Source organism: Vitis vinifera, mitochondrion (assembly GCF_030704535.1).
Source record: "Vitis vinifera mitochondrion, complete genome".
In the NCBI taxonomy this organism is placed as follows: domain Eukaryota; kingdom Viridiplantae; phylum Streptophyta; class Magnoliopsida; order Vitales; family Vitaceae; genus Vitis; species Vitis vinifera.
Window position 1 is genome coordinate 427501 of NC_012119.1, and position 22500 is coordinate 450000.

General features: G+C 45.1%; 3 protein-coding genes across 3 annotated transcripts in view; 2 read left to right on the plus strand and 1 right to left on the minus strand.

The window, feature by feature from the left end:
- rps3 (ribosomal protein S3) overlaps positions 1–2301 on the plus strand; it is a 3704-nt gene extending 1403 nt beyond the window's left edge. The window contains exon 2 of the mRNA in view: positions 684–2301. Within this exon, the coding sequence (YP_002608370.1) occupies positions 684–2301 (1618 nt within the window). The remainder of the gene's footprint in view (positions 1–683) is intronic.
- rpl16 (ribosomal protein L16) lies at positions 2150–2707 on the plus strand. Its single transcript has one exon. It carries the CDS (start codon positions 2150–2152, stop codon positions 2705–2707), a length of 558 nt encoding a protein of 185 aa, YP_002608371.1.
- Positions 2708–20575: 17868 nt separating this feature from the next.
- Positions 20576–21241, minus strand: orf333. The gene has a single exon. It carries the CDS (start codon positions 21239–21241, stop codon positions 20576–20578), a length of 666 nt encoding a protein of 221 aa, YP_002608372.1.
- Between the last annotated feature and the right edge of the window lie 1259 nt (positions 21242–22500).

Genomic DNA, 22500 nt, shown 5'->3' on the forward strand with positions numbered 1-22500 from the left:
GAATGTTTTTATCCGAGAGGAAGATAGAAAGGGCTTTTTAATCAGGGTGCGCAGGTGCTTAACGCCCTATACAAGGGGCGTTTCCTTTCAAATGACAACTGCCTCTTCCTGCTGCGAGGGCGCGTTGCACGAAACCAAACCGCCCCCCGCCCGATTAAGTACCAGTTGCTTCGCTGGTAGGCCCACTTAGGTTAGGGGGGCATTGTCCCTCAGTTCTTACCAACCTCCGGTGTGTAATCGACATGTTGCTAGCTTCAACTCGGTTGAATAAGAATCATTGATTCTCTCTGCTGTCCATTTCTTATTCATTCAGGGCGCTCGGCCGGTGCTCCTTTCTCAAACCAGAACTACTCTGAACGTTAGGGAAGATAAGGGAAGACCACCTGAGCGAACCGACCGAAGGGACTTGACTTATCCGAACCGAACGATAGCGGCTTAAAGCTAAGCCTATCACGAGCAGTGTCGCTGCTTGATCGGCGGGGAGGAGCATCTCAAAGTATGGGGCAAAGGATCAAGCGCTTTGGCTTTGTCCCCCGGGATCCACCACAGGTTGGGTTTGAGAGCCGTGTGATGGGTGACTATCCAGCACGGTTCGGAGAGCACTTTTAGTCTGCGCTGGTGAATGGAAGCCCCCCCTATCAAGCAAGAAAGAAGCGGCTCTTCCGAGTCACCATTGACTCTATTTATTATTATGGTAAATCAGTGTATCAAGATGTCAATCTGAGATCTTATTTCGGTTCGATACGTCCACCTACGAGACTCACCTTTGGCTTTCGTCTCGGTAGGTGTATTATTCTACATTTTCCCAAAAGAACATTCATTCATTTCTTTCTTCCTCGTCGACCACGAGGACTGAAACGACGCGAAAAATCCAGACCCGGAAAGGAGAAGGGCCGGTGGTGGGCATTTGGGAAAGTCGGGCCGATCGGGTGTCTTCATTCAAGCGACGGTACAGAAGAAGAACGAAACGAAGTGAGAGGCCGGGGGGCAGGGAAAAGAGTCGAGTCGATCAGGCTCGACGACCGGGAGAAGCAAAACGAAAGAAGGATTTGGCCGAAAAAGAAGCAACGCTATGGATACCATGACCAATCACCATCGATAAAGAAGAATCTTTCTAAATTACTTCGGGTCAGCGGGGCCTTCAAGCATCTGAAATACGCCGGGGTTGTAAATGACATAGCGTTCCTGATAGAAAATGACGACTCCTTCAGAAAAACGAAGTTATTCAAGTTCTTTTTCCCAAAGAAGTCCCGCTCCGACGGCCCGACGAGTCATATACTTAAAAGGACCCTCCCTGCAGTGCGCCCCTCCTTGAATTATTCGGTCATGCAATACTTATTGAATACAAAGAACCAAATTCATTTCGACTCCGTCGTAGTTCTCAATCATTTCGTGGCACCGGGCGTGGCTGAACCATCTACGATGGGGGGAGCGAATGCACAGGGAAGAAGCTTAGATAAGAGAATACGTTCTCGCATCGCTTTTTTTGTAGAAAGCTCGACCAGCGAGAAAAAGTGTTTGGCCGAAGCCAAAAAGAGGTTGACCCACTTCATTCGCCAAGCGAATGATCTTCGCTTCGCGGGAACAACAAAAACCACCATCTCGCTCTTTCCTTTCTTCGGTGCTACCTTTTTCTTTCCAAGGGATGGGGTTGGGGTGTATAATAACCTTTTTTTTGAGGATGCCCGGGAACAACTCCTAGGTCAATTAAGGATCAAATGTTGGAACCTCATGGGTAAGGATAAGGTAATGGAATTGATAGATAAATTCATAGACCTAGGTGGGATAGGAGAATTGATAAAGGGAATAGAGATGATGATAGAGATCATACTGAGAAACAGAAGAATTCCGTACGGGTACAACTCTTATTTGAACGAAGTGAAAAAAATGCGATCTTTGTTGTCTAATAGAACAAACACTAATACCTTAATTGAGTCGGTCAAGATAAAATCTGTTTATCAAAGTGCTTCTCCGATTGCTCAAGACATCTCTTTTCAACCGAGGAACAAAACAAGATCATTTCGTTCCATTTTTAGTAAAATAGTGAAGGATATTCCATTAGTAATGAAAAAGGGGGTTGAGGGGATCCGTATATGTTGTTCAGGTCGATCAGAAGGTGCAGAAATAGCTAGAACTGAATGCGGAAAGTATGGAAAAACATCTCGTAATGTATTTAACCAGAAAATCGATTATGCTCCTGCGGAAGTATCTACTCGTTACGGAATCTCAGGTGTCAAAGTGTGGATTTCATATAGTAAAAAAAAAAAGGGACGTGCTATATCCGAAACGTACGAAATATAGTAAATATCGTAAAGGCAGATGTAGTAGGGGTCGCGAACCGGACGGTACACAACTTGGTTTTGGAAGATATGGCACTCAAAGTTGTAGAGCTGGTCGTCTTTCATATCGAGCCATTGAAGCAGCGCGTCGGGCTACAATCGGACAATTCCATCGTGCTATGAGCGGACAATTCCGAAGAAATGGTAAGATATGGGTCAGAGTTCTCGCGGATCTCCCTATTACCGGGAAACCCACAGAAGTCAGAATGGGAAGAGGAAAAGGAAATCCTACGGGTTGGATTGCTCGTGTGTCCACGGGACAAATCCCATTTGAAATGGATGGTGTGAGTTTGTCAAATGCTCGACAAGCCGCTACATTAGCGGCGCATAAACCATGTTCGTCAACCAAGTTTGTTCAGTGGTCGTAACGTAATTGGTTAGTGGGGAAAAACCGGGCCGGGATTCAAAAGAATTAGGCGAAGTGTTTGTTCCTGAACGACGGAAGTGGAAAGACACTAAGGGAGAGGGATATACTCCTTTATTTTTGTAATCGCCGAAATTGTACGACGAACCTTCTTGTTCCAGGCGTACAACCCAGATACGTCAAGGTTTCCATCCGCCGGCCCGGTTTAGAAAGTGATAGTCGTAAGAATAAATAAGAAAGAGAAGAGCTAAGATTCAGGAAAGGAAGCTTTTTGGGAGAAAGGAGGAATAGTATGTATGTATCTGGGGGGTGGGGCTATGTATGTAGAAAGGGATCAGTCTCTATCCATCCGGATACTCACGTAGGCTACCAAGTCAGTCAATTCAGGTAGTGTCTAAATAACAATGAAGCAAGAGCAAGCCAACAAGCTCAAACATGAAGAGTTAGTTGGCGAGCTAGCTGCATTTCTTGTGAGTCGACCCGCGCATGGGCAGGCAGCGGAGGTAAGATCGACGCAAGGGCCACATACGTACATCAGCCGCATGTGTATAGTGCTGTTAGCAGGTGGGGGCAGCATTGTTGTTCCTAGTCTCTGTTAGCAGCGAGCCTACTGAGTTCCCGGGGTCGGGCTGAGGCAGCCCACGGGGCCTGCATGGCGCAGCAGCCTAACCCCAACCCCAGGGTGGTCGTAGATCACAAGGAGCCGGTCACTGAGGTTGGTAAACTCAGGGTGCCTACCGTACTTGTTCCTCTATCCATCCCCTCTCTCTGTAGGGCTGAGGACGGAATTCTGTCTTTCGGGAGGAGGGAGGCACCTGACATTCATTTACCAGGGGGGCGGGCCAACCAATGAAGAGCTGGCTTACGGAGCTTACTAAGGGGCGAAGGGGGGTTCATGCATCGGCATCACGTAGGATTTCCTTCAACAAGAAAGGATTGCTGCTGTGAGTGATCACGCACGATAGAGAATGATGGATCAGCGGACCGATTGATTGACCGAGATGTGATGCTCACTAATCGACCATGCAAAAATCTCCAAGCCCCTTTACTATACAAGGGTTCCAAACCTGAAAGCTTTCTGTTCAAGCTCCGCTCGCTGTCTACTAAACGAGCCTTCACTGCCCACAGTCAATCCTTATCTAATGTTATGATCAAATTGATTCAAAAACTTTTTTCGAAATTGAGTTGATCGAAACTCTATAGCCATGGCCGTGAGGGTCGTTTTGATAAGGGTGATTCGGCCAGCTAACGAAAGCCATTTGTTTGCCCGGAAGCTGTCCGACCGGACCGGGGTCCGATCTTTTTTTTTTTCTTTGAAATTTTTTCTATTCAATCTTTTTTTTCCAGACTTGATTGATTTATGATCCCGTCAAGGGATCTTTGAACCAGTCTTGTTCTAATCTGAACGGAATTGGACCCAATTTTGGCGTTAGCATTAGACTTCAATAGGTTTATAGTCCGATAGCAGTTTGGGAGCACTTTATGATTGCACTGTTTGGGAAAAAAATCTTTCACTAACTAGCATTCGATCAATACGCTCCACCTGCCCTTTCCTTCCTTTTTTGTCCATGTGAAGAAACCACTAGAGTTATGTCTTCTGGATTTAGGGTTGCTAGCATTGTTTTGAAATCCTCCATCGGAGTGATGTGTTTCCTGTTCTGCCACCCCTTTGTATCTCTGTGTTCCTTGATGAAGTTGAAGTCACCCATTGCAACAAGCGGAGTTTTTCTCTGAGGAGGTCAGGGTCAATTCTATAAGGAATTGGCTTCTGAGACGCAGGACCGTGGATGTTGAATACAGCTGCTTGTCTTCCTGAGGATTTGTGTGTCAGAAAGAGTGCCACCACTGGGCAGATACCCTCGGGGATCACAGTCAAAAAATCTGTGTTAACAATGCTTCCTAGACACTGATTGGAAAATAAACATACTTTTTTTTTAATATGGAGTCCCTTGAAAATATCTGGCTTTCTCTTTCTCTCTAGTATATTCCAGTTTTTTCTAAAATATACTACCTTGCCTTGATAAGCAAAACTGTTTGATGGTCTGTCTTTTCTTCCGACAGCCCATGCCTCTAATGTTCCACGATAGCACTTTAATATTAGCTTTTGCCGGGGGACCCTTCAATTAGCTATTTCAGCTTCTGTCCCCTCTTTTGTCTGTGCCCTTCCTCTTACCTTCTGTTGAGACTGAGATAGAGGACTGGGCGGGTCTTCTATTCTTTCGATTTACCTCTCGGAGAAAAAGCGGATTTACAATCAGCCTGCTTAAGATCTACGACCACTTCTGATCTTCAATCAGCCTGATCTACGAGCACCCTCGTTTTCTTCCATTCTAAGGACTCCAACTCTCCTCTTGGACTCTTTGTGCGGAGTGGTTGGCTGGGGATGGATGGGGATGGCATGGTACTTGGACCCGCTTCTAAACTAAGATCCTTGACTTGAGGCCCTTTCTGGGGTGTTTACTTCTGTTGATTAGCAACTTCTGATGTTTCCAGTTCCTGCCTAACAGGGGAGTAGCCTCCCTCTATTCATCTCGTGATCTACGACCACCCTTCACCAACGATTTCCAGATTCATTGAGTATGCATATGCGCCAAAACGACCTGGTGTGCTGAGTTTGAAAGCAATCCGTTGAAGTATCAGGTAGCTGTGAGGAAATACTGAAATCGGCCTGGTATTGATCCTGCTTTTTTTTACTACTGTACTACCCTGATTTATGAGACTGAAATTCTTGGTAACATATACAACTCTTAAGAACATACTAGAATTGCTGTTCTTGAATAAATTGGGATGGAATGGAAAGACTAAACAGCTGTTTAAAGGAGGTTTACCCAGCTGTAACCTGCTGATTTCATATGACTGGACTCATTTGTGTTGTTGAATTGTTTAATGTACTGCTGGAAAAGAAAGGGGGGTGCTGTAATAGAAGGAAGTTAAGTGGTGCAAACCAGATTAAGACCCCGCTGTTTGGGAATAGTTTCGAGGAGCTGTTGGAGATTAATGCTTTGGTAGTTTGGGCTGTTACTGATTTGAGGAAGTACGCTGGTCGAGGGTGCCTTACCAACAGAAAAGAGCTCAACCACTGATAAGGACTGCTCTCCTTGCTTGCACTAGCCATTCCACCGGGTCAGCTCATTCCTTCAACATGGTCTTCCATTGTAGAAACTTGGGAAACTCTGAATGAGAACTCGGAGTATCATCCTTAGTGGACAAAGTCCGGTGCCAATTCCGTCAAAGTATGCTTTTTTTTTTTTGATAGATAAGCGATGGGGTTTGCCTTATCTTTGAAGGCCCCTACCTTAAATTCATAAAGAATAAGAAATGACAAGCGCTCATATTCTCTCCCTAATCGATCTTCCTCAAGAATTTTTAGGAGATCAATTGAGAAATTTAAAGGATCAATACAATCAGCATGAGGAAATCAGCAGTTGCGTTTGATTCTCTCCAAACATGAGAGACTTGCCTTATTATCTCTAACAGTTCATGAAGGCAGGTGGGAGAGGTGGTAGAGAATCTTATTCAAAACAGTCCTCGTGCGCCCTTTTATATAAAGGTAAGGCACTCGAACTCGTTATGGATGATCTGAGAAGCTATAAGAGAGTCCGTTTCCACCCAGAGGTTCTAGAAACCAAAGCTGATAGCAGATCTGATTGCCCTTTCAATAGCACGAAGCTCAAGGAGATAAATGGGATCCATGTTAACAATAAAAGAAAAGGCACTATGAGCGGTCCCAAACTCGTCTCTGAATAGCCCACCAATAGCAGGACTGTCATCTGTAAGGGAAGCTTCGGTATTCACTTTCATCCAACCAGATTGGGGAGGTTTCCAGGAGCTTAATTTGCGTTGACTATGCTGGAATTTATGTATGATATCCAAGCGCGAGAGGATATTAACTTGGTCTGCACCCTCCATTTCCTTGAGCTGAAGGTGGCCAATCCGCTTACGGATACAATCAAGAATGCTTTTTCGAATGAGACTTTTATGCAGTTCCTTTTTCTTTCTCAAAGACCCTTCTATTTCGTTCTTGCCATATGTAGTAGATAGAGGCCGAAAGAGCAAGCTTCATTGCCGTAGAAAGATGACCTTCCCCCTTTGCTAAGTCTTTAATGGATGAAGCTTCAAGAGCAAATGTTGACTTCGGATTCCTGCGCATAAAATATCTTTGCAAGATGGAACGCCATATCCATGAAGAGAAGGAGCAATTAAAAAAGAGATGGTCAGTGGTCTCAGATTCAGATTTACAAAGCCGACATTGAGGATCCACTTTAAGGCCCAAGCGAATCAAGCAGTCTGCAGTGCTTAAACGATTATGGAAGACTTGCCATAGCCTTAGACTTTGCCGAGGGATGCAGCCTTTAAACCAGGTGATATTGTGCCACCAAACATGATCACCCTTATGACGGATAGCTTCCCAAGCAGATTTGAACGTTAAATTAAATCACCCCCCCCAGCCACCATTGGAGCTGGGGGTCCAAGCAATAAAATCTTTCATAGGGGAGATAGGAAGCTCGTATTGAGAGATCATTCTTCTTATTTCAATAATATCAGAAGAAATAGGAGTGGGGAGAATAAAATTACCTTCACTGATATATTCGGCCACAAGGACGTTTTTATCCTGCCCTAGGTCATAGATAGCACGATCACTGAAAGCGTCCAATAGACTGCCATTATCGAGCCAAGGATCTGTCCCAAATAAATCTAGTAGAGGTGTCGTTTCCAATGATGTGACGAATCAAGGGTTTAGCTTTGTCTCTTACTCGGAGAAGACCTCTCCAGCCCCAAGAAGAACTATGGTGCGGATTGACCTCCCAAATGGACGTTCCTTTTATATATTTATCATTGACCCAGTCTGTCCAGAGAGATTTCCTTTTGCTGGCTATGAGCCAAAGTTGCTTCACATGAGAGCTGCTGTGTTCCAGTCTTCCAATCTTCTTATTCCCAATCCCCCTTCTTTCCTTTCTTGGGTTTGCAAACAGTATTCCAGCTGATGGGATGGAGTTTACGCTGGTCAATCTTGCCACTCCAAAGGAACTTGCTTAGCATACTTTCAATCTTGTGAAGGACACCTTTGGGCATTTCAAAAGCTGAAGACCAGCAAGCAGCTGAAAAGCCGTTGCGCGCTAGCGCGCGCAACTTGGTATTAATTAGTTTTTCAGCTCCTCAAGGCGAGTCAGTTGCGCGGGTAAAGATGGGCGAGATGCGCAGGTAGATGAGCCATATGCGCAGGTAGAAGAGCCATATGCGCAGGTATGGGCGATATGCGCAGTAGGTTGTTATATGTGACACTGCCTTAGTCTCGAAGACCTACCCTCCCCTCGCTATTCAGAGCGAGATGCGCATAGCGAGACTGAATCATTCTTAGGAAAGCGTTCAAGTTGTTGTTTGATATAATCGGTGGAGAACATTCACAACTCATTCTTTATATCTTTGATTCTTGAAACTGATATACTTTTGAGAAAATCTTATATCAAAAGCACGACTTTCGAGTCACGACTTGCGAGTTACAGGTTTTAGGAAAAGCGAGAGTCTCCGTCGTGAGGTTAGGTCCGGCTCTACCGAAATTTGAATGCCGCAGCTTAGCTGCCAAGGTAAATAAAGTATCCGTGAACGAGTCAAGCTAAGCAAGGGGGCGGGGGTACCTATATCTACCCAGCCAGGTGTGAGTTCTTTCAGCTTTTTCCAGATAAAGGGCTTTGTTTGAAAGAATCTGTCTTCCTTAGCGAGTAGCTGCTGGTTTTCAATCCTCCCATTGATCGAGCGAGTTCCCGCTCTGTTCGTCGTGGCCCAACTAGGAGTGGATGCCAACTCAATCTGATTTGCCTCGCATTGACCTCCCCGTCTCTTTATCATAGATCAGCCCTGTCACCGCTTCCCCTGCGACAAAAACTTGGGTGAAGAATTCAGTGGACAAAAAGTAAATTGCTGATTTGCTTAACAGGGTTAGCTGATTTGCCTGGTTCGTCTGCCCTCTCCGGGACCCTCCTTCGACTCGCACTCGCGGATATCAAGATCCGGTATCTCGCTGCTTTTTCAGTCAAGTCAAGAACACACGCTTCAACTTGCACCCGCGCTAATCAGTGACTTGCTAACTTGCCTTCATGTCTCGCTACTGATACACCTACTTGATATCAATCGGCCCCTATTAGTAAGGCGCCTTCTAATGAGTCTCGCTCTCAAACCCTTGTACTTTAGCTAGCGATTGCGCGTTAGTGCTTCTTTTTTTTTTTTTTCTTCTTTCGTTGACACGCGAATTTCTCTTATCTCGTTGATTGAGCTAGCGGTGGAAAATTACGCATGAATTGTCTTCTAATTATGGCAGTCAAAAGCCTGATCATCTGAAGAATGTTCCTAACCTCTTGGCAAAACGTTTTGTTTTCAGAGGGACCAAGATTGTCTTAGCACGAAGGACTGGCAGTCTTTCTGTCTGCAACGAAGATTACGTCCTCACTCAAGCCCTCTTCCAGAAGAAATGGAATATCACACTCCTCTATAGCACAAAGCATCATTCCAAAAGGAGGAGCACCTCTCATAAGGGTCACATCGCAAGCAGGGGACTGAACCAAGCAAAAGGGGTTCAAATCCTAATGATGAACGCATTGGCAGAAAGGCCACGTGATGGGATGATCAACTGGACTGCTACTCCCATAAAAAATGACTATCAAACAAAGGGTGGTCGAAGATCAGATGGAACCCTGCATTGTCCTCTACAGACTCCTACCCATTTCATTCAGGTTTTCTTGTCCAGAAGAAAGACAAGCGAAATATAGGTCCAAAGCGTCCCCGAAGATCGGTGAAAGGTACCTGAAAAAGACTCCTATTCTGATGAAAGAGACTGACAGTAATCCCAACAGGTTTAGTTCTACTAACTCTCTGTTCTTTTGTCTGTTCTTTCCCTCAAACGACAAATAAGATTTTCCCATAGCATAGGGGGGAAATGAAAAAGAGAATTGCATTTTGTCGCATCCCTTTCTCTCCGCTTTGAACATTCCTCTCGTCCCGGGAAAGAGCTCGATCATGTACACCTCAGTCGAAGCAACGTATATCAGCGTCGACCCCCTTCGCGATACGCCTTCGATCTGTGTTAGCTTTTGCTACATACTTGCTTGGCGGGTTCAGATTGAAGTAGACTAGCGTCAAGCTTCTCTTGCCCCGGTCCTGTATCTGCCATGTGCTCACTCTGCGCCTACCACACTGCCGGTTCGCTTTAGACAGGTCTTGAACCTCATTCTCTCGGGCCCCAGCTGAAAAACGGATGCGCGCGCTAGCGCGCCCCTATTAGTAAAGCTTAGATTTGAAGCTGGTAGAAGCAGATATTTCATTTCCAGTTCAAGCACAGTTGATCCAGGCGGTTGGGGTAGGGATGGAGCACAAGCTCAGGACCTGGGGAAGGGATGGATGGAAGAACTTCTGGACGCGGTAACACGGGGAGACGAGTCACCCATGGACACCCCCTATGGAGGACTAGCAATAGGAGCGGGTCTCATAATTCTCGGGGGTGCGATAAGAGCGCATGAGAAATGGAATCTTTCTGAGTTGTGGAGTCATCTTGTGTTGATGCCACTCCAATCTTCTCTCCAATCTCGATTTTAATCGACCAAAGACTCTATAGGGCATTTTTTTTTGTTATGTCTCGGCGTAAAATCCACCCGGAGCGAAAGCACGGCATACTATTTGAGTCTCAAAGATATGATGTTATCCATAGAAAGTGGAAGCATAGTTTCTATATTGTAAAAGGGAGTTTTAACTACTCCGACCCATCCAACAAAAATTCAGAATCAAAGTTCTTTTCCATTTCCACTGTATTACCTCAATGTTGTCAATGTGATGTGATGGTTTGTTATGCCCATCGCTTGTTGAAGTGAGATGATCCATTTCTTATGTGTGAGTTAAGATAGATGGTTGGTTACTTCCGACTCATAGAATGAGATGAAGAAATTCTCATAGGTTAGCATTGGGTAGTTTTTTTCTACGGGCAATATAGCCTTCATGCCCCAATTGATAACAGATGCTTTTCCACTCGATCCAGTTCCAGCTATTCGCATCACGGGATGATTTAGTGGTTCCTTCATCGCGTAGGGCGGGGGGCTAGGGAACTGCCAACCTAGGTTTCAATAAGAGCCCCTCCGATACTTGTAGGATTGCACAAAGCACTCTGTAGATAAAGATCGAACGCCTTGCACCACCGGGATGAATGGGAAGGCCCTGAGGTGGAAATGATTCAGAATTAGTTTGCAAACGATAGACAAACTTTCGATGGGGTCCCGGTCCTGGTTATTTATGTTTAAGTGAAAAATAAAGATCGAAATGCGGTTCTGCAACGGTGGTAACACCAGCAGTTGACCCGCTTTCTATGAACTCATCTGATCCAGTGTCATATCCAGTTGACCGGGTCGAACTATCAGCAGTGGAGAAGGCAACAAGAGCACCACAAAAAAGGGCGGAGATATCACCAGCGGCAGAGGTAGCAGCATCTAAGCCAGTATCTGGGCCAGTTGGCTTCGTCGACTCAGCAATTGAAGTAGTTGATCTTGAACCAATTTGTTCATCAGTTGCCCCATTACCCGGTAAACTCTCCTGGATCAATAGCATTGGATCGGGAATGTGGCCATTTCACTATAGCCCATTGATCCACAGCAGATAGAGACTCTTCGACTAAGACATTGCCTTTCTATTTGTAGACTGTTCACATTTCACTGGCCAGGTTCGAAACTCTCTTCCCTTCGCCCCATCATGCAAGATAGAGGAGATTGGGAAAAATCAAATTGTCAGTCCGGGCCGGGAAATGAAATTCATAGAGCCCCCAAGCGTTTTTGCCGTGGATCGCCAGCTCCACGCCAACATGCTACTGACGTTTAGGTAACGCGGGAGACGGGTATGAGTTGGTCATCCGAGCAACTAACCTGGTAGGTTGGCCGGGTTGGTTCTCCCCGTCTATGAAGTCGCATTTGACTCACCACCAGCATATGAATCAAAGTAGCAGAAATTTCGGTTTCAGTGCGGAAAATCCAGCAGCAGTTTCCCCTTCTTTCCTTTCCAGGTTTAAGGGTGTCGGCTCTAGATAGATTGGTTAACAAGCTTCAACCATGTCTGATACCAACTGCAACAAAGACCCCATACTTACAACCATTTGAAGTAATGTGGCCTTTCCTGAGCTAGTCTTAGCTAAATTGGCTCCTAGGGGTCATATACAGTGCATCATCAAGACTGGGACGATCTCCACCGAGATTCAATATTTCTTCAGATTCAGGTAAAACAGGTCGAATGCCCACTCTTGGTTTACTCACCGGCAACACAGAGTGGTGCTTCACCTCTAAGAATCCTTGCAGCTTCCTTCACCTGTCTAGCTTGGTTCACTACAAATGCGACCTTGTTAAATGGCAGCTGCTTTCCAGGTTCAAAAACTCGTTGATTTCGCCAACGCCACAGCCACCAACATCCCAAAGCAAATAACACATTCCACTGAAGAGGAATGCCCTCAATTTCCCTCCTCATCACGTTCTTGGTCAACCATTCTCTACACTCCCCCGAGAAAAACTCATTCCATTTATTCCCAGGAAGCAAAACCTGCCAAAATGCCATTGCATGGGGACAGTCCCGCAACACATGCACTGCGTCTTCGAGACTACCATTGCAACCTCCACATCTACTGTCACTAGCCAGCCCTCTCTTAACCCTGTTGCCATTGGTCATTAATCTATCCCTAGCTGCTAGCCAAAGGAAAGCCCGTACTCGTTAGGGTACTTGGACTTTCCAAACATGCCGCCACCCTTTGTCTTCCCTTTCCTCATCTAACCCGGCCAGCAACTTGAAATTAAAAAGATTCTTAAGGCCGACTTCATCGTAAAATTCCCATCAGCCGCCAAAGATCTTAATGGCAGAAATACGCATCAATATCTCAGTCGGGATTAAGTGCTCGAATTCGGGCCATCTCCACTCTCTATTCTCCCCCCAGTAATCCGCAACGAGCTTAGTGGAAAGAGATTGGTCTATGGGAGCAATTGCCAACTCTATAAGAGGTTTATCAATAACCCACCTATCTGTCCAGAAACGCACTGACTTCCCATCACCAAGAATCCAACTAGCACCCTTTTGCACCTTCCCCCAACTTTCATACAAGCCCTTCCAAACATGAGAAGGACCAACTCTCGGTGTTGCTAGGTTCACGCCCAATTGATCTATACCATATTTCCCTTTAAGCACTCTAGCCCAAAGACCCTTTATATCATTAAGATATACCTCCAACCAAGCTTTGCAAGAGCGGCCTTATTGTCTTAGCCTTACGTAATCCCAAGCCTCCCATACCCTTCGGTTTACATATGTCATCCCATGAGACCATATGCACTCTTCGTCGTTCCTCATTGTCGCCCCATAGAAAGGCCCTAGACTTTCTATCCAACTCCTCACAAACTGAGTTTGGCATCTTCAAGCTTTGCATGGTGTATAAAGGAATAGCCTGCACTACCGATTGCGTTAAAGTAATCCTCCCTGCCATGGAGAGAAGCTTCAATTTCCACCCCGCCAGCCTGCGCTACGCCCCTTATCAATTACCTCTTTACAAGTTTTCTTGCTTACCCTCTCATGTAGGATATTTACCCCAAGGTTTTTCCCAAGATTTTTTGTGAGAGGTATCCCCGCCTTTCTACTGATTGTGTTTGCTAGTCTAGTTGACACATTCGCGGAGCAAAAAATTTTAGACTTCAACAAGCTCACCTTTTGGCCCGACGCCATACAAAACTCTTCCATACAATCCCTACTCCCACCTGTTCCATAGATGCCTCGGCAAACAAAACAAGATCATCCGCGAAAAATAGATGAGAGAGTTGAAGGCCTTCTCTAGAAAGATTAATAGGACGCCACTTCTTGCTTTGCACCGAAACTTCAATTCTGTGAGCAAGCCTTTCCATGCAAAACACAAATATATAAGGAGACAAAATAACCTTGCCTAATTCCCCTAGATGGAAAAACCTCTCCGTTTTCCCCCCATTCCACATTACTTGCATGGATGAAGAGGTGATGCATGACATAATTAAAGCAACAAAATCCTCTGGGAGTTGAACTGCATGGAGCGTATCTCTAAGAAAATCCCATCTCAACCTATCATATGCTTTTTCAAGATAAACTTTCACCGCAAGCATTCCTCTTTTTCCCTTCTTCCTTCGCATAGAATGAATCACCTCCTGCATAATAACTATGTTATCAATTATTTGGCGTCCAGGTACAAAGCTACACTGCGTGGGTGCAATGATAGTAGGCAGCAGAGTCTTCAACCGATCCACGATCACCTTAGTAATGGTCTTGTAGGAGACATTGCATAGGCTTATGGGCCGCAACTGGGTAAGACTTTCTGGATGGGGGACCTTTGGAATCAACTTGATCAAAGTATGATTGATCCCCTGAGGCAAGCTTTTATCACGGAAAGCCTTCAACACCATACAACACAAAGAGGGACCAACTACATCCCAAAATTTCTGGTAAAAAAGTGGCTGAAATCCATCGTCTCCAGGTGCTTTGTATGCTCCCATAGAAAAAAGCGCATCCTTTACATCCCTAGGAGTCACTGGCTTCATCAAAGAAGCAATTTGCTCATCAGTAAGACAAGAGAAATAATTGACAAAGTTAACAGGCATACCTCGATTTCCCTCGTCTGTATAGAGTTTTTGAGAAAATTGAACCACCATATTCTTAAACAGGTTTACATCCGTGATCCAACTTCCATCATCCCCCTTTAAGCTTCCAATCCCATTTTTTTTCCTTCGGATGAGAGTAGACATGTGCAAAAATTTCGAGTTACAATCACCAAATTTAATCCATTGCACCCTGGATTTTTGGTACCAAAAGATCTCTTATTGCAGGAGCACTTCTCTATACTCTGCCTTGAGCTTCTTTTCCAATCCGAAAAGGTGCACCGAATTTCTTTCCGCCAGGGCTCTTTGAATACCACCCAATCTTGTCAAAATCCTCCTCTTTTTTTTTTTTAATGAATATTCCCAAACACCTGTTTATTCCATACTTTAACCTTTTCTGTAAAACTTACAAGGGCCTCATTGAGAGGCAGACTATTCTCCCAACTATCCATAACAAAAAAAGGCCGAAATTCCAAATGCGTCAACCACGCTGCTTGAAACCTAAAAGGCCTTTGCAAAATCCAAATTGGAAGAGGAATGGCACCCAATAAATCAATCAGTAACGGGGTATGATCCGAATAGATATTCGGGAGGTGTGAAACCGTCGCTTCTGGAAACAAGCTTCTCCAAGAGGCATTCGCTAACGCCCTATCAAGCCGGATGCTAATCTTCCTCAAACCATACCCTCTTGACCATGTAAATTTAGGTCCAGAAAAACCCAGATCAATAAGCTCGCAATCATCAATCCATCTAGCAAATCGAGCACACTTACGGTACACGTTATCGGAACCCCTACTTTTCTCCTAAGCCGACTTGTAGGCATTAAAATCTCCTACTACCAGCCATGGCCTATTATGTATCTTCGTGAGCTGATAGAGCGCCTCCCATAAGTGCTCTCGTCTTGCAGGGATTGGGCTAGCATATACCGCCGAGAAAATCCAATGCTCACCCTTAATATTTTCAATGAACAAGTTCACACACTGAGAGTCTTTAGAGAGAATTTTAACCTGAACACGCTCAGTCCTTCAAAAGACCCATATGCCTCCACTAAACCCTTGAGTTTCCATTCGCGTCGAACTAGAGAACCCAATCCTTCGAGACACCTCATCAGCCCTATCACCACTTATTCTAGTCTCAACCAACACTAGGATCACCGGGTCATGCACAGAGATGAGGTCTCTAATCACCCCGAGAAAATCCTCATTTCCCGCTCCTCTACAATTCCAAACCAAAATCCTCATTGGCATCCCATCAGGTAATCCGTTAAAGAAAGAGTGTTGTGGATTATTCATCACTAACGCTTGATAAGTGTTGATACGGTCACTGAGCAAACCCAGCACTCTTTGTAGCGTCAACCATAACTTCCCCAGTGGCAAGAGAAAGATTGTCCTCATCAACGCGAGCAATACCAGTTAAGACTACCTCTATCTCTTGTGAACGAGAAAGCTCAGTACCATTACATCCCGAGTCTCTCGAAGATGGCCCACAAACAGCAACACCTTCTGGAATATTGGTCTTTTCCTTTCTCTTTCTCTTTGTCTTTTTCTCCATCTGTTTTCAGGTTGTCTGGATTAAAACATCTGCCAGAGCGAGTCATGTTCCCAATCTCATCAAAATCTTCCCTTTCTCTCTTCTCCGTATCTTTTCTCTAAATTCCAAGAGACTTTATCAAGATTGTAGACGGGAGGTGGTTGGTAAGGGATAATAGTGGTTGTGGTGCAGGCAGGGTGAGGGGTTGAGTCGGGATTTGAATAAAAACTAGATTTTGGGGTCAAGGGAATCGGCCCCGGCTTCGCCCGAAGCGTGCTACGGAACGAGCCTTGTCTACGAAGCAAGTTCAGTCAGCGCATAAATAGTCCGCGAGTGTGGTTGACTAGTAGTACCATTAGCCTAAACGTTCCGTATCCTTCACGGCCGCTAATAGTTCTAATTCCTTCGCTATTGGAACTATGACTCCCGCTCCGAAAACTTCGCTCGCTGCCTCCCCGGTCTCGTCTCAAACTGTGGTATAGACGGAGTTTCCTGCTTCCCGCCAAAAATCCAGAAAAGGGTAGCTAGTGTCCCTAATCGAATGACTTGAAACACTTCTCCGTAAGAAGCACTATTGGATTGGCTGCTTACACACCTACTCCTAGTCTAGTCCTTGACCTGGGCTTTTTAGGGATTCCCTGAAACCAGAGCAAGAACCGCTTTCTAGTTGAATTCTTATTATAGCTCCTCGGCTTCAGTTGAAGCTCCTGGCCTATTGGTTGATGATAGGGTTCTTGTTGGTCCTGTTGGTGGAGTTCCTGCCCTTGGCCTTGGTTCCAGTCTCATCTCGCATGCCAGCAAGTATTCTAGAAAGAATGACTTGGTTTCATGTAGCTACGCTATCCTCTCGCCTTTTGCACCTGCCTTGTGTTGCTAGGAAATGGCTAAGCCTTTTTTTTCGAGGCTTTCACCCGCACTAGCACTAGTATATGGTGATATCCAACTCGAAAGCCCGAACACAAACAAGCTTACCTTATTATTAGATAAAGGGGAAAGGGGCAAAAACCAAAGCTAAGGAGCTGACAACTGCGAGACTAGGAGAATAAGAAAGACTTGGTATATAATCCGTGCCTTCGTTCCGGCTATAGTCCATTAGCAAGCGAGTAGGGGAACCGTTCCTTCCGTTCAGTAAGGGAATACAAGCATTACGGGGAGTTTTTTACTAGGAATATGAATATGACTCTTCCCAACTCAAGTCAAGCGAAGCGTAGTGAGGAAGGAGGGAAAGAACTACTAGAGAAAGGCTAAGTTCAGTACTTCTCGGGACTTCTCATTCTGCAAACATGGCAAATCAGGTATATGGATCTGCTGCTTCTTCTTCCATTCCCAGTGATTGGATTCGTCGATTCCGGAGCTACCAGTCACATATGTCAGGTGATATCTTTCTTTTCCTATCTCTTTCTCCTTTACCTATCAAAGATTCTGTTAACATTGCAGATGGCACTCTCTTACCTGTTCCACACCGTGGGTCTATGTCTTCATCCCGGATTCTTCATGATAAATTCTATTTTTCTTCGCTGAGGACAAACTTGCTTTCTGTCAGTCACCTTGCAGCTAACCATCTTCGTGTCATCTTTTCTTCTTCTGAGTGTCTTATCCAGGATCAGCGCACGGGAAGGATCGTTGGCCGGTTGGGAAAGCTATATTATCTGGATATTCTTCTCTACATTCCTTTTTTTTTTCAGCTGCTTCAGTAGGATAAGGAATGGGACCCGCCGTCGCCTGGGACATACACAACACACAGTGCAAGACTTCTTCCATTGTCTAGAGTATATTCCTGCATTTCATTCAGATGGGTTGAACAATTCATGTGATTGTTTACAGTTGGCAATTGTATGCTCCCGGATTAAACATAAGAATCCAAATTCAAGTGTGCTCGATTTGCTAGATGGATTGATTCATTCGTTAGTGTCTACTTGTGATTTGACCTTATTTGACCTACGGCTGATTTAAGGATATATCAAAGACAACTACTTTAATTAAGGGGTCCTACTCGAGTGCAGTCATTCACAGGCGCAAGGTACTTTACTTTCTATTATAAGTGGATGACTACAGTAGATACATCTGGCTTTCTTTACTTAGAGAGAAGTCCTAAGCTCTTTCTAAGTTTAATATATATAAAGTTCGGAAAATCAGTAAAATCTCCAGATCAAGAGGTTTAGGTCTGAACTCTGGCGGAGAATACGTGTCAAGGGTGTTTGATTCCATGCTCCTGAAGATAGGAATCAAACGTGAGCTGTCGTGTGCTCATACTCCGCTGCAGAATGGGGTGTCCGAAAGAAAGAATAGACACCTGGTGGAGTCTTGCAGGGCCGGGCCATGCTACAGGCCAAGGGAGTTCCGAAGATTTCTTGGGGCGAATGCATTAGGACTGAAGCCTTTTTGCATAACAAAACTCCGTCTTCGGCAATTTCCAACAAGACGCTATAAGATATGCTACACAAGAAGGTACCAGATGTTGGGCACTCACTTGCGTCTATTTGGCTGTGTCTGTTATGTTCACCTGCCTGAACCGTCCAAAGGAAGTTGGACAAGAGGGCGGTCAAATGCGTGTTCGTTGGATCTTCCACTGAGAGGAAAGGATGGAGGGAGCCTTCGACAAGAGGGGTGTACGAGTCCCGTGACGTCGTGTTCGACGAAGGAACCCGTTGGGGTGGGTTCGCAGCAGAGAGAGAAGACGTAAATAAACCAGCAACCACAGTTTTCTCGAAACGTCGGAAGGAAAACTCGAATGTATTGATCGAGCTCACCCCCTTGAAACGAGAACAAGAAAATCGAAATCGTCAAATTATGCACTAACTTGATGGAATGCAGGCATACGATTAATCAAATAACATGCAGGTAAGACAGCTTCTTACCAGTAGTAGGTACCTTCATCTCGGTGAGAAGAGCACGGCTCCAAAAGATGCCGATTTTTTCCGCTCAGCTACTCCATTCTTTTTGGGGGGTATATGGACAGGTAGTTTGAGAGTCAATCTCTTGTTCCTGCAAATAAGCTTGAAAGTTCTTGGAGAACTCTTATTCTCCCCCATTGTCAGATCTCAAAATCTTAACATTTATACCACACTGAATTTTTATCCTCTTATGAAATAACCGGAAAATCAAAGGAATTCTTAGATTTCATAAGAGAGATCTCTAGAATAGTCATCAATGAAGGAGACAAAATACTAAACTAATAAAGAGGAGCAGAGGGGGTTGAACTACTGGAACTCCCAATGGAACTATCAGTCTTCATAAAAAATGATATGATGAGTCTTACTACCATTAGGATGTAATTGTATTTCTCCTGACTGTACAAAAAAAAAGGAGAAGGTGCATTACTCCCGTTGCTCATCATGGAATGAATTCACTTCGGCTTACTTTCCTCTTACCAAATCCCTCTTTTAAGATGATGTAGGTAGAGTGGCACCCATGGGAGGATTCCGCTCCTAAACATAAGGGATAAAAATTGCGTGGTCTCGGCCTGGCAGCGACGAGATTTTTTTTATGGACCGGGGGTACGCGAGTGGTACCTAGGAGAGAGGTGCTGGCACCAGACCTCAGATGAGGCCAGTTTTTTTGTGCCTAGGCGACCACCTAGGAGCATGGCGACGGCGCTGGCCCTTCCAGGTCATCTTCTTGCGGCACGGGACGAGTCTTTACTTTAGGATACCCTGCATCGGATTATCTTGATCGGCAGACTTTTCTCCGCCCCTAGTCCATCTCATTCCATTTGCCCTTTAAAGCTTCTATCTCATTTCCGAAAGGTCCTAGAGTTAGCTTCCATATGTCTCTCCCATCTTCCTTAATTTAATGTATGTGCTAATCCTTTGAATCTGATTATTCTCCCATTCACTTATTCTTGGCTCTTCTTGAGCCAGCGTTAACTCTAGGCTTATGGCTTTTTTCCTTTGATGATTAACCATTCTAATGGGCCATGCAATATAGTCGATTAGGGAATTTCCCCTCCTATAAATCGGAATGCTCCCCTTTTTGTGTCATGAAATACATATAGCTCCTTCGTTTCCCCCTCTTCTCCTCCTTCTTCCTCTGGTGCTTCCCAGAGCTCGTGGGCCAGCCTTTTATGCTTCGCCCATCTTTATATGCCACGGGGAATCGATCGGTTGAATCCGTTGCAAGCCCATTTTACGAAACCCCCCAATCATAGTAGGAAACTAAAGGAGCTACTAAGTGAGGAAGCCCGATTTCGAGAGGACTAGACAGGACTAACTCGGAGATAAATCATTCAATAGCGGATAAGAATCGGGTTCATAAAATGGATCACTTGCCCCAGAAAGAGGTGCCTAAACGGAACTAGGGTTCTTATGAGCAAGTATTGCAGACTGACAGCAACAAATTAAAGATAAGCAAAAAAGAGGAGGTCGACTGATCGACAGAGGACTTAAGTCCATGAGTTGGATGCCCTGCCGCCTGTGAGGACTGCTTTCAATAAAAAGGAGATGAGAGATAAGCGACTTGCCTTCCTCATAATTAGCCATCTTGGATGAATGCCCAGGAGTGTGAAGGGGGACACATAGCAAGTAGTTTCAGTGGAAGTGGAAGCAGCAGCGAAACCAAAACTAAAATGGATCGTCATCACAAGTATAAAAAAAGTTAGCTTAGGGGTGACCTATAACGAGCGAAGCTCCGATACGTTGGTTGGCGGCTGCCACTCCTGAATTGCTTGCACTTTTGCCGGATCCATTCTAATCCGACCATGCTCTATGACATGCCCCAATAACTTAATCTTCGTTTAAACAAAATAGCATTTCGACGACATACAGTTCGTGTTCCCGCAACCTGGTAAACACCTTTCTCAAATGCACTGAATGCTCTTCAAAACTAGAGCTGTAAATGACAATATCGTCGAGATACACCACAACGAAATTCTCCAGATAGTCTCGGACTACCTGATTCATTAGCGTACAAAAGGTTGCTGGCGCGTTGGTCAAGCCAAACGGCATGACAAGGAACTCATAAGCTCCATACCTCGTGACACAAGTCGTCTTTGATTCATCCCCCTCTGAAATCCTGACTTGCCAGTACCCCGATCGGAGATCCAACTTAGTAAACACTCTTGCCTTGCTAAGCGGATCAAAACAGTCGGCGACAAGCGGAATGGGATAGTTGTTCCGAAAGGTCACCTTATTGAGTGCTCGGTAGTCTACGCACATTCTAAGAGAGCCATCTTGCTTCTTCTGAAAAAGAACAGGTGCGCCATACGGTGACTTAGCTGGCTGAAGCAAGCCCGCATCCAGCAGCTCTTTCAACTTTTTCCTTAGTTCTGCCAACTCAGGTTGTGACATGCGATAGGGTGCGCGGGCTGGTGGCTTTGTGACCGGCACAAGGTCCATGATCAACTTCCCTTCGAGGCGGTTTCTTATTATGGAGCTCATCAGGCATGACATCCTCCAAATCTGCCAAGACCTGCTTCACGGGCTTCGGTAATGTCCCTGATGACTCTTTAATCTCCTGCCAGTTCAAAACAGCTAGGTACATAGTTTCCCTACGTTTCAGCCCTTTCTTCGCCTGGTAGGGCTTAGAGACTCTTCTCCTAAACTCTGGCAGAAAGAACTGGGATCATGCACGGCTTGGGAATAAGCAGACCCTTACGGTGCCGAGAATCGAGGAATGACCATGTACTCCTTCCCTTACGGGGCTCATGGAGTAGCGTATTTCGAAAGAGGAAGACGGGGGGTGAGAACCGGTGGCTGCTCACCCTCAGAATCTTCTGGCCGCGTCATCCGAGACCGAGATCGGGTGCGGATAGGGCTTCGAGTTACCTCTAGTCTCTTCCGCCCCCGATTTTAAAATGAGGGTTCCGTGATGTCGAATTTTGATTGAAACCTAGTTTTGACTCAACGCAGACGTTGGCGCATCCCTTTGACATAAGTACATATGCGCGCGAAGGTGTCGGCCAATTTCAGGCTCTTTTTGAATCATTCCTTTTTTTTTGGGGAAACCGGACAAAACATTGGCTAAGTTGATTTAATTCGCATGAGAGGGCTTCGGGACAATCGAGGTGTCAAACATCCTCATTTTGTTTTGCCCGTTCGAAACTTTCTTTCAATTGCTGTAGGTTGCCCCTGCCCTACGCGATGAAGGAACCACCCAAACAATGCATTTTTAAAAAGCACTCCTTCCTAAGATGCGAACATATTTAGCTTTATATTGTTGTTGCCAAAATAAAAAAGATGTTATCGCTTATTTATCTCGTGCATACTTTTTTGAGAGCGTTCCGAAATCTAAGAGAAAGACAAGGCAAGCAAATACATTAGAGCAAAACAACCTTCCAATTGAACAACACACACAAATAAAAGATTGATTTAGACTAGTGTATGGTAGGCCGGAGGTACGCTTGCTTATCAAAAGTTTGTTTGAATAGTATGATAGCTTAGCTCTCTCTACTCTTTGCTTAAGCTATCGTGTCGTGTGGATGGATGGGATGCGGCTGAGCCTATCTCTTCTCTTCTCTATCTTTCTTTGAATTGGCGGATGCGGATCCTTTCTTTCTCTTTTTATATGAAAGAATAAAGTGGTGTCGTGCGGTAAGTCAAAGTAGACGAATTGCTCGTGGTTTGCTTAATTGGCCATAACGGCCGGCCTTCTTTCTTTCCTTTATTAGTTTAAGAAAAATACTATAAAACAATAGGCTTTCGAGCAGCTC